At 43.6% G+C, this 14,900-nt stretch overlaps 1 protein-coding gene across 4 annotated transcripts in view; it reads right to left on the minus strand.

Annotated features, from left to right (window-relative positions):
- Positions 1-14,900, minus strand: part of CSNK1G1 (casein kinase 1 gamma 1) — a 241,454-nt gene that overhangs the window by 20,220 nt on the left and 206,334 nt on the right. For all 4 annotated transcript variants that reach the window (XM_038746458.1, XM_038746457.1, XM_038746456.1 and 1 more), the window contains exons 7-10: positions 14,754-14,839; positions 11,935-12,019; positions 11,430-11,578; positions 10,483-10,590 (exon numbers count right to left, since the gene is read on the minus strand). In XM_038746458.1, the coding sequence (XP_038602386.1) occupies positions 10,483-10,590; positions 11,430-11,578; positions 11,935-12,019; positions 14,754-14,839 (428 nt within the window). The remainder of the gene's footprint in view (positions 1-10,482; positions 10,591-11,429; positions 11,579-11,934; positions 12,020-14,753; positions 14,840-14,900) is intronic.

The raw sequence follows: 14,900 nt of genomic DNA on the forward strand, positions 1-14,900 counted from the left end.
TCTACACTTCACTTTAGGGACCAACTGCTGAAGCTATCAATTCCCAACCCAGAAGGATTTGATTCATGAGTCAGGTGTCACGGAAAGAACCAGGACCAGTCATTTTTTACATTTTTATTTTAAAGTTTCTTGGTAAGCTGGTCTTTCTAGAAGAAACATTTGCTAGCTGGCACTATTATTGTTGTCCTGCTGATTTACAGCAGTCAGGAGAAGTGCTCACTTGTTGGCTGTGCTCAAAATAGAAGCCCCAATTCACCACGATTGACTCATTTTAGCAAACCCCATAAAACAAGCTTTTTGCTTTGAGGAATATTTTTTTCAAACGACCCCATTTCAATCTAACGGATTTTTAGGCCTATGGTTAAGATCAGGGGAAGGAGCTGAGAACTCATAGAAAGGGCCAATAAACTCAACTCTCTTATAGCACACATTTTCTTTACACCTTTGGGATAGGATGCCCTAGGGGACTTAGGGAAGGACATTCTCAGTCAATCAATCAATCAATCAATGGTATTTATTGAGCATTTACTATGTGCACAGCATTGTTCTAAGGGCTTGGGAGAGTACAATACAACAGAATCAGCACACATGTTCCCTGCCCTTAATGACCCTACAGTCTAGAGGATGCGCTGTTCCGAGATAACGTGATGTGTTGTTGAAACAGTCGCGTGCGTGTGCAAGCGTCTGACATCAGTGACGCTAACGTAAGGTTTCCTTAATATGAGGATTTATCAATGACATAACTTCCGCGTTCTAGCAGAGTGGACTATATACAAGTCTACCTGGGAAGTCACAAAAGAATTGGACAGAAAGGGCAACGAAAGCCTCATTACTGTGTTGCTTTGTTTTAGACGTTTGACCTTGGGGGTGAAGCAGGCTGAACATTACTAAAGGACTCTTGGCCACACCAATATCTTGTGCCTGCAGACTTACTCAATAACTTCTTCAGATATATAAAAATAGACATAAGCCAGATGGTCTTTACACTGGAAACTTTGGATAGTGTTTCTGGGTTTAACTCGGCTGGACCTAGTATAGAGCCTCTCTCTCCAAATGATATTTTCTTACGTGTCTCCGAGGAAAACAGAAAAAAAATGAGTGGAACCTGACTCCTGAATAAAAACAAAATCAAGTGAGAACATCCAAATCTCAATCTTAGGGACTCCAGGAGACACAAATATTTAACCATAGTATGTCAAACAAGTGGGAATGTGAAAATTATCCCAGAAATTCATTGTAAAATACAGTGTACTGCTGACAAAATATTCATGCAGTGATAAAAAGTTAAGGAGGAAAAAAGAGCAAATCAATCATATTTATTGAGCGCTTACTGTGCGCAGGGCACTGTACTAAGAGCTTGGGAGAGTACAACACAAAAATAAAACAGATTTATCCCTGACCGCAAAGAGCCTAGCAAATCTTTTAGAATAAGTCTGGGAACCACTTCTTCCTTCACAAGAATAAAAGAACATTAAGCTCCTTGTGGGTTGGGAATGTGCCTACCAACTTGGTTGTATTGCACTCTTCCAAGTGTTTAATATAGAGTTCTGCACACATTAAGCACTCAATAAAAACCACCAACTGACTGCTAATACGCAACCCTATTACAGGACCAGCTCAAAGGTCCATTAAGGTTAATATTTGGTCTCCAACAGTAGCCACAAGAGACTTCCTCCTTTACCCTTGTTCTTCCTCCTTCTCCCACTATTTGCAAGTCAATTTTGTCTGCCTCTCACATTACATTTCAAGCTCCTTGAGGACAGGGAACATGTGTTTTGCTTCTACTGAACTCTCCCAAGCAATTAGGACAGTGGTTTGCATTCAGTAGGTGTTCAATCAATATCACTGATGGATTGATTGAACCAGGAAGCAGTTGCTTTCAATGGCATCCAGCCTGTTTTCCCATGACGTTCTTTCTAGTAACTCTACAGGGCCTATTTGTTCACTCGTACTGTGGTATTTTCCTTGGAATGGGCAGGTAGAGGTGGGATTAGGTCCTCTGTGCCAAGTACTGTTCAGGGCTAGAGTAGATATCAGATGATCAGTTCAGACATAGTCCCTGCCCCATGCAGAGTTCCCAATCGAAGATGTGGGTAGAGCATTATAGAGATGAAGAAATGGAGGCACAGAGGGGTTAAGTGATTTGTCCAAGGTCACACGACAGGCTGGTGTAAGAACTGGGATTAGAACACTTGTCTCCTGACTCCCATTCTCTTTTTTCAATTAGGCCACCCTGACTCCAGGAACACTGTTAGTTAAAAACTGGAGATACTACCTTTTATCTAGCAAAATGACCTTTTGCTATTCTCAGATCACATCCACACAAGCCTGCAAATATCTCTAAGTATACCAGCTCCCTTGGAGGTAGTGTAGTGCCTCTCAACCTCCCCGGTCTGAAGCACACTGAAAGCAAAGGAGCAATTTGTAAACCACCTCATTTGATCTCCTCCTTGGGCTCCTCCACTGTTCATCCATAGGAGCAAGGACGGGGGAGAAATGTGTGTCTGCATGATCACAGACAGTTTCTTATGACTTCAATATTCTGAGAAGGATCAGTCTCGCCCTGGGTAAGCAGCAGCACACTTGGGAGGGTGACCATGTCCACTAGAGCCCTGGACAGGTCTCCCCAAGTCCTGCGCTTGGGGGCTAGATCGAGCCGGGCCAGAACCCAATCGGTCGAACTGGGGTGAGCTTGGACAGAAAACCCTTCCCCTCTCTTCCTGCTACCCATCCCCAGGCTGAGATAAGCAGTGAGGAGGAGATGGAAGATAGCTAAATGCTATTTAAAAGTTCTTCATTTGGGCTTTCTTTGCAGCAGATAATGCCAAAACAGAAAAACATGGAAATCTACTTTTACCTCCCTGTCTAGTTGTCCCCAAATCTACCCAGGCAGCCATTTATAGGGGCCCCCAATCTCCTTGACATGTCAGCTTTGCCTTGGAGGTGGGAGAGAGCTTTAAGAAATTCTGTGCTCGGGAAGGATGATCCCCACACTTTGCCTCGCCGTTAGGTTGGCGGCCTGGGAGAAACTCTGAAATCCAGCCCAGGTGGAACTTTTAACCTAGGGAAGGGTGTGCAGGACAAAATTAAAACATGGCAGCCCAGGGAGGTCGGCAAACCTTGAAGGTAGGCCGGGGGCTCGACAGGTCAAATTTCACATGTGCTGTCAATTTCCCAATGACAAGATCAGGAATGAAGTGGTGGTCTCTCCTTGGGAAGATACTTCAAAATCTTCAACATGACTGTTCTGCCCCTGAAATGCTTGGTTGCTGGGAAGCGGATAGAAGTTACAAGAGAAAAGAAACTACCGCCCGGTGCATACCCGAGAGAGACACAGGTGACGCTGATGGAAATTGCATGGAGGATGTGCAGAGAACTGAAAAAGGTATGAAAAGGATGAAATAGACATTATTGTTTCTCTGACCTCAATATTTGTCAGGAGAGCCTTCTTGGAGTATCCAAGCAAGCGATGAGCTCTAGAGGAATGTAAGATAAAGGGAACATTGAAAATGCTCCCAAACCCTAGGATCCCCAAAGGATCGTGCTCCCTGCTGTACTACCTCAAATAGTGACCTTCAGAGAAAGAGGTCCAGTGCAAGTACTATAAACACTAGAAATGGAAAACTTCTTGTTAGATTGTAAATCCTCTAGACTGTAAGCCAAATGTGGGCAGAGAACGTGTCTATCAACTCTACGCATCTACATCGACTATGAGCCCCATGTGGGCCAGGGACTGTGTCTGACCTAATTAACTTGTATCTATCCCAGCACTTAAAACAGTGTTTGATACGTACTGAGCACTTAAATACCATTTACAGAAAACAAAACACGAAACAAAAAAACTTTTGTCTTGTACTTTCCCAAGCACTTAGTTTTGTGCTCCGCACAGAGTATGCATTCAACAAATGTCACTGATTGGTTAACTATCCCGGTGATGTATTAATGCCCAGAAACAAGTGGAATATTAACAATGTGCTTTTATTTTGATTGATTTTATCGACCTTATCTGAGTATTCTTTATAGGTTTAAATATTTCCACGTTTTTAAAAAATGGTATTTGTTAATTACTTTCTACTTGCCAGACACTGTACTAAGCACTGGGTAGATGTAACCTAATCAGGATGGACACAGTCCACGTCCCACATGGGGCTCCCAGTCTTTATCCCCATTTTACAGTGGAGGTAACTGAGGCACAGAGAAGTGAAGTGACGTGTCCGAGGACACCCGGCAGACAAGCGGAAGAGCCGGGATTAGAATCCAGGTCCTCTGATCCCCAGGCCCGTGCTCTTTCCAGTGGGCCACACTCCTCCTCTGTTCGGAAAGTCTCAGAATGGGACACCATCAGCTATCCCCCAACAAAACCTAGATCAACAACTGGATGATAGAAAGGAACACACTAATATTACCATGTCTCATCCAACTGCTTTCAGTGCTTTCACGGAATAAAAATGATAGAGGAACGAACGGAACAAGAACCCCTACAGTTTGAGCAAGCAAGTTTTCTGTAGCATGGAATGTCTCTCAACCCAGAACTGACTTGTTTGATGCATGAAGCTCAAGAAATTAACTTAAATTGGAGTAACGCTCTCTCTCCCTCCCTGTCTGCAATTAATCGAAAAACCCCAGAAGGATCGGGAACTGTTCAGGGAACTTGCCCTTCTATCAAATGACAATCTTTTTTAGGAGACTAGGAATCCCATGTTCTTTACTGGCAAGATTTCCAGCCTGCCAACCTCAAAACCTTGCCTGATGTCCTGTCATTGGAGGAGAGACAGAGGTTAGGAAATGCCATCTTCTCGCCTTCGCTGGAATTTCACCGCTAAAGACCAACAGACACTAGAACTTCTCTCTGTGAGACATTATTTTCTGGCTAGAGCTCCCTGCTTACAAGACTTGTCTCTTAACAGTCAAAGGATTTTTGGACTATGTAAATGTCTGAGTCCATTGGTTCGATGATCAAAATAGGTCTTGAACTTCTCCAAAGGTAGTTTTGGGGCAAAGTGAAACCGATATATTACGTTTTATTTTAACAACCAGAAGACATCTGTGAGCATCAAACAGGCTCTGCGGTCTGGCAAAAAAATATTTCGGCTCAAAGGAAGAGAGAGCTGAGGATCAGATTCGAAAGCCACCGACAGAACTGGAAATGGGGCTGGGACAAAAACATATTGGAGCACACCAGAGGCACAACCAAGAAAACACCCCCTGGAGAACAATAACATTGTCTAAATGCAACCACAGAAAGAAAAAATGGAAATATTTAAGTTTAGTTTGAACACTCTGAGACCTAGCCAGCAGGTCTAGGATGAAATAATTTAAAAAAAAATGCACACAGATAGAAGTCTTTAATTGGAACAGAGAATTAAAGAACTGATGTTAGCAGAAACGACCAGGGATTGGCTGGGAGGAGCTAAGAAAAGGATTTTATTTCAGTTCCATGCCTGCTTGTTTCAATGTTTCCTTACTGTTAGGCTCATAGGAGGAGCAAACCCTATCTTGTACCGTGATCTACTGCGGAGGTGCGCGACAGGGGAGACCTTCGTTTCTGCCTGTCCATGTTCATACCGGACAACAGAATGTTAGAAACTGCAAACAGTACAAAATGAGGCAAGTTATCTTTGAGCACACTCGTCCGCCCCTTCAACTAGCAAATCCTGAACTTTGCTGAGAACTAAGCGGGTTTCTGCAAAAGGAAGGAGAACGGAGAGTTAATCAGTTTTGGGGTTTTAAGGCTACTGAACCTGCATTAAAATATAAAAATACATATATCACTATACTTTATTGAGTCCCCTGATAGATAGTTAGGGGGATATTACAAGCTAACTACACTTGCTCTCCCCCTCCTACATTTACCTTGGTGATCTCCTACTACAACCCAGACCGCGCAAGTTGCTACTTTAATGCCAAACTGCTCTTTCTACCTCAATCTCGTCTATCTCACCACCCAATCCTCCCTTTGGCTTGACACTCCCTCCCCTTCATATGCAATGGACCATTGCTCTCCCCACCTTCAAAGCCCGCCTTATATCACACCTCCTCCAAGAAGCCTTCCCAGACCAAGTCCTCATTTCCCCTATTCGCTCTTAATTCATTCAATTGTATTTATTGAGCACTTACTGTGTGCAGAACACTGTACTAAGCACTTAATGCCTTCTGCATAATGCCTTTCTAGACTCTGAGCCCGTTGTTGGGTAGGGACCATCTCTATATGTTGCCGACTTGTACTTCCCAAGCGCTTAGTACAGTGCTCTGCACACAGTAAGCGCTCAATAAATATGATTGAATGAATCACCTAGGCACTTGGATTTGTACCACTTAAACATTAATATTCACTCCATCCTCAACCCCACAGCACTTACATACATATCCTTAATCAGCCGTTTCTCTATCTGTAATATATTTTAATGTCTGTCTCCCCATCTAAACTGTAAGGTCCAGGTTTTGTGACTACCAACAGTAGTTATATACAATCCCAGGCAGCTCACTGTGGGCAGGGAATGTGTCTGTTACACTGTTACAGTCTACTCTCCCAAGTGCTTAGTACAGTGCTCTGCACGCAGTAGGCGCTCAATACATACGACCGACTGATTGCCTTACTACAGTGCTCTGTACACAGAAAGCGTCCCATAAGTACAACTGACTGAATGATTAATTCTTGACATCTCTCTTGCATTCCAATTTACAAGCTGGATTTTAGCAAGCACAGCAACAATGAGCCAAAGGCGTATGTTCCCTCCTTTGAAGGCCAAATAATGTTTAGAATTTAGACTTTTCTCATCTTTTTCTGAGCGGCAGTTTTCTTCCAGAGGTCGCCACGGTTACACCTTTACTCATTTGTCTGTAGCAGCTCAAAAGTGGTCCTGCTTAGAGGAAGGAGAACTGACTAGGTGATTTTTAAAGGTCCAAAATGCCGAACTCTGACTGGCACTTCTCTCATCAAACTGGACTCACAATAGCTTCCCCAAAATGCTCCATCTACTACAGATGACAATTAATAATTCCTTTGCCTTTATTCCTCATAACATACTCACTGACCAGACACACAGATGTTTGAGAAGCAGTATGGCCTGAAAAGCTGTATGGCCTAGTGGACAGAGCGTGGGTTTTGGAGTCAGAAGGACCTGGGTTCTAATTCAGGCTCTGCCACATGTCTGCTGTGTTACCTTGGGCAAGTCACTTAACTTCTCTGTGCCCCAGTTTTCTCATCTGTAAAATGGGGTATTAAGGATGAGAGCCCCACATGGGACATGGGACTGTGTCCAACCTGATTAACTTGTATCTACCCTAGCACTTGTACAGTGCCCGGCACACGGTAAGCGCTTAACAAATACCATTTATTAAAAAAGGGCGGGTGGGGACTGGAATCCTTTCTTGACTAATTCACAGCACCCTAGTTGTGTTAGCATACAACCACCCTTAGCACTTGCACATTTTACGCCTATTCTCAGCACTTATGTACACATGCATATTTGTATTTGTACTGCCAATATTTACTCAGCCATTTCAACCTGATTCTTGGTATTATTTCATGTTATATCTTTGTTCTTCCACTTTCTCAGACTAGTTGTAAGTTATTTTTTCTTTCTACTCCTTAGATTGGTACTTTTAATGAAATAATGTCATCAAGGAGAGCAAATGGGACCCAGAATATTGGCTTATAGATAAAATCCTATATACAAAGCCCTTTTCCAGACTGGCAGGAGCAGTGAGGGGAGGGGTTCACCTCCCCAAAACTTTTCTATTAATAAACTATCTTTCCCCATTAACACCAACAACAAAAAAACTGAAAGCTAAGCCAAATCATAAAATCATTGTATGACATTTGCGTGAGTAATCGAGTTGAGCTATGCGTGCCAATGCGCCAAACTGCTCTCTGTGAACGCTCAATAAATACTGGAATGATTTTTTCAAAGTCCATGGGTAACGTCCCGGCTTGCTTCCTGAGCTGAGCCAGCTAGATGATGTTAAGGAGGTTTTGCTTATCACAGGAACAGGGACACGAGAGCTTCAATTCTTTCCTGCTGTCCAAAACCACACTAGAATTGGATGCCCAAGAGATTTAGTTTGCCTATTCTCCTGGCTAGAATTAATATCAATGAATCTGTCAAAGAGCAAACTGATTTCCAATATGCTCGGAAACAATCCTTGCTACCGGGAAAGTTCACTCCCCTTAGAACTCATAATTCAATCCCAGTACTTTATCACTTCAAAACAGTTAATACAAACAAGAAGTGATAATATCGTTCTGAGGAAAGGTCTGTGTTATATCTGAACAAGTGTGAGAAGATTAAATAAATGGGAAGGGTCTGAGAACTGCGTCTTTTCAAGTACTTGGACGCTGGCAGGATGCAGCACTAGCTTCGGAAGGGATGGAAACACTGCTGAAAAGTTAATAGCAAAAATAACCTGACAGGAAGGCTGGTGGCCCTGGTGGTGAAGGGGCTTCGAGGTGTACGTTGGCGGGGGACACATCCCACCACTGAAAGAGACGCCGGGCAAAATAGCGGCTGCTGGCAACCAAAGAGTCAGCGAACAGCAGGGTGTTGGGGCCGGGGCCAGGCGAAGGGATCGAGGGGTGGGTGGCCCCTCCCTGGCCCGTCACCACCCCCTTGGCCGCTCTGGAATGCCCATTTCTAGGCCTTGTTATTATACCGGAGCCGGGTTCCAACCGGTACTGGCTTACTTCCAGCCCTGGACGGAAGAAACACGCTATGTGTTGTTGTACAGAGCGCACAACTATCAGGAAGATTGGGGAAAACCAAGTCGAATGTATTTTAGATAGATTCTTTTCCAGTCAGGAACTGGATTGCAAACGCCCCATGCATCTGGAGTCTAACCTAGCTAAAAGCAAAGCATATTGTCTTTCTCTCTGTGTGTGGCTCATACAGATCTTGTTTCAACAAGCTGAAACTGGGAAAACTAATCGGGCCATCTGCATTCTCTCTGCAGAAAGGGCCCGGTGAAATTACTCCTCCGTTTCTCGCTAACGTAGGTAGTACTTGCCTTAGCCAGTAAAATACAGGCATTTGCACATAGGTCTGAAAACTTAGCATGAAATAATGAAAACAAAGGGAAGGCCCAGAATTTCCTAATCTAGAGGATACCAACCCTGCCTGCTAAACTAGTCACCACTACGACAACCTTGATGTACGTGAATACAATCCGGCCCTAATGCCAAATTCCCTTCCATGCTCACTCCAGCATCCACTTCTCCTAAGATGATCGATGAGTAGAGATCAGGGATAGGACAACCCCGACCGCTCCGACCCCTAAGGCCTGATTCAACTCACTCTTCCTCTGAGCCCCTTCACAACAGTCAACTCTCCTTACTCCCTCATTCCTCAAAAGGAAAATTAAGTGGCATTCAACCGATTCCAGTACGAATTTTTCAATCCCCACCCCAAAAAAAGTCTTTCCTCAAGAGTCCTCAGAGCTGTTACATTCCTAGGGATTGTTCTGGAAGGCCAAATACATCAGGCCTTGTGGGGGGAGGGGGAGCGTTCAACGCATCTCTTTAAATTTGGGTTTGTGAAGCAATTGTTAATTATTTTACTGATTACCCCAATCACGACATTATGTAATTTAATTTTCTAAAGTTAATTATGAACAGAGTTTTCAAAGGGGCCTACAAAAGAACCCCTAAGCTCTGCAATTTTGAGGAAAGGATTTACTTTCATTGGAGCCAAAGTTTGAAAGAACACTTTAGCCTAAAATGCTCTGGTCTTTACTTTTCAGAGGCAGGAAGGGGATGTGGTTGGCTGCAACAGCGGTACAAGGAAACGACAGAAGTGTGGAGTAAATGGTACCCGGATTTCAGGCTAAACAGAAGAAAATGTAGAAAAAGTCGAAGAAACGATGTTGCGTAAAAAAGACTCTATCCAGCATGGATGCTGTTCGTCCTGAGACCGGACTAGGAGTTGATAGAAGTTGTGCACTAATGTGGAAACTTCTAATCCCTTAGTGGCCAGGTTGTTGGGTTTTTGTTTTTTTTTTCCTAAGGTAAAAAATTAAATAGCTTTCTAAGCCTCAAACCCTTTGAATGAGAACCCGCCTGGATGAGAACCTCCTACATAATGACACTGGCAAAAAAGAAACTGACTCTCAGGTTCACAACAGCTTGATCCATTTACTGCGTGTGACTGTTTTCACTCAGCCGATCTCGGCTTTCCATCAGTTTCTTGGTTCCGTATTATAAATTCCATCCAATCCAAGAGCATTAATTACGTTTTCATTTAAATGGGAAAGACATGAAATATGAAGAACCCATTTCCCTGCTGGATGGAACCTCTGCGCTTGCTCCCCTGGAATGCAATCCCGTGAGAAGTTGATGCAAATCAGAGCGAGCGGCTTTAGAACTGAATGGCTTCACATCTTCCCTTTAGTATGCTTGCCTCTACTCTTCAGAAGCAAAGCGTGGTGTTTTTACTTTTAATACTTAACTGGTCGGAGAAGTAACTGGAAGAGGAGTTAGCAGACACAAACCTGGTTTCGAAGAGGCTGCTGCTGTGATGGACGCTCCCTGTGTGCATGGCTGTCTCTTGTTATTGCAGATGTACCAGAATCTACATTAACTGACCCCACCGGCGTAGGCTAGAAAGAAAAGGCAAACACCGTCATTCAGTCAAAATGGATCCTATCCTGTTCTCTCCTCCAAAGCGTGGGCTTTCATTGTGAACGATCAATGCCATGCCTCCACTGATCCATATGGCAATGGGAGATCATGTGCAGATTATTACTGGTTGATAAAGCCCTTTGAAGATAAAAAGTGCCAAGTCAGGCCCTGAGGGGGAAGCGTATTTTTTGCTTGACAAGAATAGTGAACCTGAAGATTTCCTAAAGAGGAAATTCCTGCCACGCCAGGTTCCAAAGACGCTAAGGTCTGACAGGATTTCATTCATTCAATCGTATTTATTGAGCACTTACTGTGTGCAGAGCACTGCACTAAGCGCTTGGGAAGTACAAGTCGGCAACAAATAGAGACAGTCCCTACCCAACAACGGGCTCACAGTCTAAAAGGGGGAGACAGACAACAAAGCATGTAGACAGGTGTCAGAATCGTGTCAAAATCGTCAGAACAAACAGAATTAAAGCTATATGCACATATTAAAGCTATATGCACATATATGCTCTGCACATAGTAAGCGCTCAATAAATACGATTGATTGATTGATATTAAGCTGCAACGCCAGTAACCCCAATCTTTCCTGGGACACTCACAAAATCCTGGCACCTGGATCCACAAAGATATTAGTGTCTTTAAATCACCTGAAGAGGATCTTCCTGCTTTCCCCCTGAATAGCATCATGCTGAAAAAGATTTTCAAAGGCCCGAGCAGGAAGAGCCCAGCCTAGCCTGACTGGATAGGGATATCGTCTGGCAGGGAGATAGCTGCTGGGGGAAAGGAGGAGAGAGTGGAAGAAGGCACTTACAATTGGCCTGCCAACCCAGTCATAGGCATAGTCAAAGGTGTAGCCTTTCCTTTCAAAGAGCTCCGTGAAGAGTGTCCGCAAATAATCGTAGTCGGGTTTTTCAAAGAAGTCTAATCGTCTGACGTAACGAAGATACGTGGCCATCTCCTCTGTTGGGGAACAGATGAGGAAGGTATCAGAAGAAAATAGAAGATGGTAAAATTCAATTCTGTACCTGAGCTTTTTCCACCTGTAAAATGCAAATAGTCCAACGGTCCCTAATACGCTTCACAAAAAGAGCTCTGCAAAGTGCTCCAAACTACAGGTTCATGGTTATGTTTGATACATTTGACTGGGCAAGGACTATTACAAGTGAATTACTTGCTACCATCACAACCCCATTCAAGAACAGTAGTCTCAGAACGGGAGCAAGCCTGGTTCTTTCACAAACAGAAGACAGCTTCTAATTTCCACATTCCCTTCAGTACCAAAGAGTGGGGTCCAGATGGGGAGAGCCAGACCTTACCAGGAAAGTTCTCACAGAGAGCTTCAATTGGAGTATTCCTTTTTGTATCACCAATCTTCTGATACCTCTCTTTTAATGTGTCCGCCTGCAAGGCACAAAGAAGGAAGTGTCTGGAAAATACAGCCAATGCTAGCAGGTCCGATGTGCTTGGAGAACAAAGCTTACTTCACTTGAACTGGCAGGGCTTATCAGACACACTCATTTCCCCCCGACCCTTTCCCAAATAAATGGATGTTAGAAACACAGTTGAAGTTACATATTTGGATCTAAAGCAAGGCATCTGCTGGGAGGAAGAAAATTATTTTGCAAAATTAAATCAGTGCCTCAAACGCCATCAAATGGACTGAAGGTAGTTCATCAGGCTGGAAATCAAAATTAAGTATAAAACGGGCATTGAACTAAAATTCATCATTGGCCAAAAACATTGCCACTTCCAGATGAGACCTGAAAAAGTTTAAAGGTTTAATCATCCAGTCAGTCGCATTTATTGAGCGCTTACTGTGTGTAGAGGACTGTACTAAGCACACAGTAGCTCAAGAGGAACATAAATACTTATGGCTTTCTGGACAGAAGTCTGGGCTGTTTGAAAAGAGTGCTAACAGCTTGGCTACATCAGACCTCCCAAATGAGGGTCAATGGAAGGGCAGGAAAGTGGAGTCGTTGTTCCTGGTCATTTGTTGGGGGTGGGATGTCTTGTTCCATGAACCACTGAGAACACAGAGTTCGGGATCAATGTCTCACCTCCTGCGACTGTCATCTTCAGCTGGGCATCAGCCCTCCCGCCTTACTCTCCTTCCACACTGAGCTCCTACAGAACTAAACTTCCCTCCCCTCTGTCCCATCCTCCCCTAGTTCCAGAAGTGGGGTTGGGCTTGTTTGTGATTTGGTCTGGAGGAACAGATTTTTTTACTGATTTTTTTCCCCGATCTTAAAAAAAAAAGCTAATGAGTCTGGGAAGGTCCGGCTTGCTTTCCCTTCTGAGTTGTCTATGCTCTTGGATCTGTGACCTTTGGATATCTGATATTCGGCTCATTCCCAACCCCAGAGCACTTATGTACGTATCTTTAAATTATACATTAAAAATGATTTATTTATATTATCTGTCTCCCCCTCTAGACTGTGAGCTCGTTCTGGACAGGGAACGTGTCTGCTAATCCTGCTGTATTTTACTTTCTCAAGCGCTTGGTACAGTGCTCTGCATATGATAAGTGCTCAATAAATACCACTGATTGGGAAGGGAAGAGGGGGAGGCAGAAGGGAGGAAATGGCGGTGTCTGGAGGGTGATCCCTCAAAGCTACGGCTGAACATCATCACCAACGGTATTTGTTGAGCGCTTACTGTGAGCAGAGCACTTTACTAAGCACATGGAAAAGTACAACAGAGTTGGTAGATACATTTCCTGCTCACAACGAGCTTGATAGTCCTAATATTAGCTCTCTACTTCACTGCCGTGCTCAAGCTTCTAAGGGAAAATTCTATTTAATGCAGGCAGGCAACAAAGCATTATGTCTCATGACAGCAGAGGACCGTCCTTACGACTCTGAGCAGCCACAACCAGAATATTGCATTAATTCTCAGTAGTGCTGCCTGGAGACATATCGAAAGAATTTCAGAACAGCCGCCAAAATGATTCATGGCCTGGAGCGATGGATTTACAAGAAAGAGTCAAGAAACTAAGTACACTCATAAGTACACATAATTTAGCTTTGGGATGAGTAGGAGGAAACATAATATAATCCTTGAAAATTGTAATACCAAAAAGAGTCTGAAGACTCTAAGGTCAAGGAATTAGTAAAATTTTAATCACAAAAGTCAACTTTTCCTGACTGTGAGAATGCGTTCCCCTGTGTAAAAGACAGAAGCCTCACTATATGGGATGCCTTAGCCAGACAAAATCCAAGAACACGTGTAATGCAGATGATTACCTTACCCATTATGTCTGTCTATTCTTGACATTTTTGAATGACAGGAAATTTTGGTAGAAACAATGCTTGCAGGACTCCAGTTTGAGACTTGGGATTTCCATTCCAGTAGCGGTGAGCCACTGACCATGAGCATGGGATACCAAGAAATGTCTAAGTCCTTGACTACAAACACCACAAAGTGTCAACTGAGAAAGACATTATTCTCACGATCTCTGGGGTACTGCACAAAATCCAGTGGCAAAGAAGAAGCACAAGCTCCCTGAAATGCTGGTGAGAGATCCACTCAGAGTGGCCTGAAACTTGCCAATTACTATAGCAAAACAATTTTCCTCAAAACTGGATTTTCATCTTCTTGGAAAACATCCAGCTTTGGTAAAGAAAACCCCACCTTTCTGAATGAGGGCCACTGGGTGGGAATATTTGCAGGCAAGAGTAAACTCCCTCCCTGCTCCATAGGGACATACCCAGCCTGGCTTGGCTTACTGGCATGAAAAACAGCAGCTGCTGTCATTTGCTTGTTCCAGAAATTCCTGGACATGTCGGGAACACTCCTTCTGCCACAAAATGTTAGTGGAGGAGGGATCCGTGCTGCAAAATGAGTCTTGCAGCAAGAAAAATATAATTTAGATGAGAAAAATTATGAAATCATCAAACGAGGGGGAATTCATGAGCAACACGACGGCATTCAACGGGGGAAGAGAACATCTTGAAGTCCAAACTCTGGTGGCCATTTAAAAATACTGTGGTGAATAAAACCTAATGGTTTCTGGCTCAGAGCTCCATGATACATTTTTTTTACCTTGTGATTCTTCTAAGAAATCAGCTCAGCTGCCCCCAAATTAACAAATGAAATACCGCAACAAAACTCTACCTTGTGTTACTATTAAACTTACCTTGAGCCCCTGCCAGGGTAGGCTGCCTCGAAGGAAATACATGAACATATGGCCCAGGGCTTCCAAATCATCCCGCCGGCTTTGCTCTAAAAGGTAAGGAAGATCAGGTATTTCAGTTGTATCTACTGAAGCAGAACAAACCTTCTA

This window comes from Tachyglossus aculeatus, chromosome 5, assembly GCF_015852505.1.
Source record: "Tachyglossus aculeatus isolate mTacAcu1 chromosome 5, mTacAcu1.pri, whole genome shotgun sequence".
Taxonomy (NCBI): domain Eukaryota; kingdom Metazoa; phylum Chordata; class Mammalia; order Monotremata; family Tachyglossidae; genus Tachyglossus; species Tachyglossus aculeatus.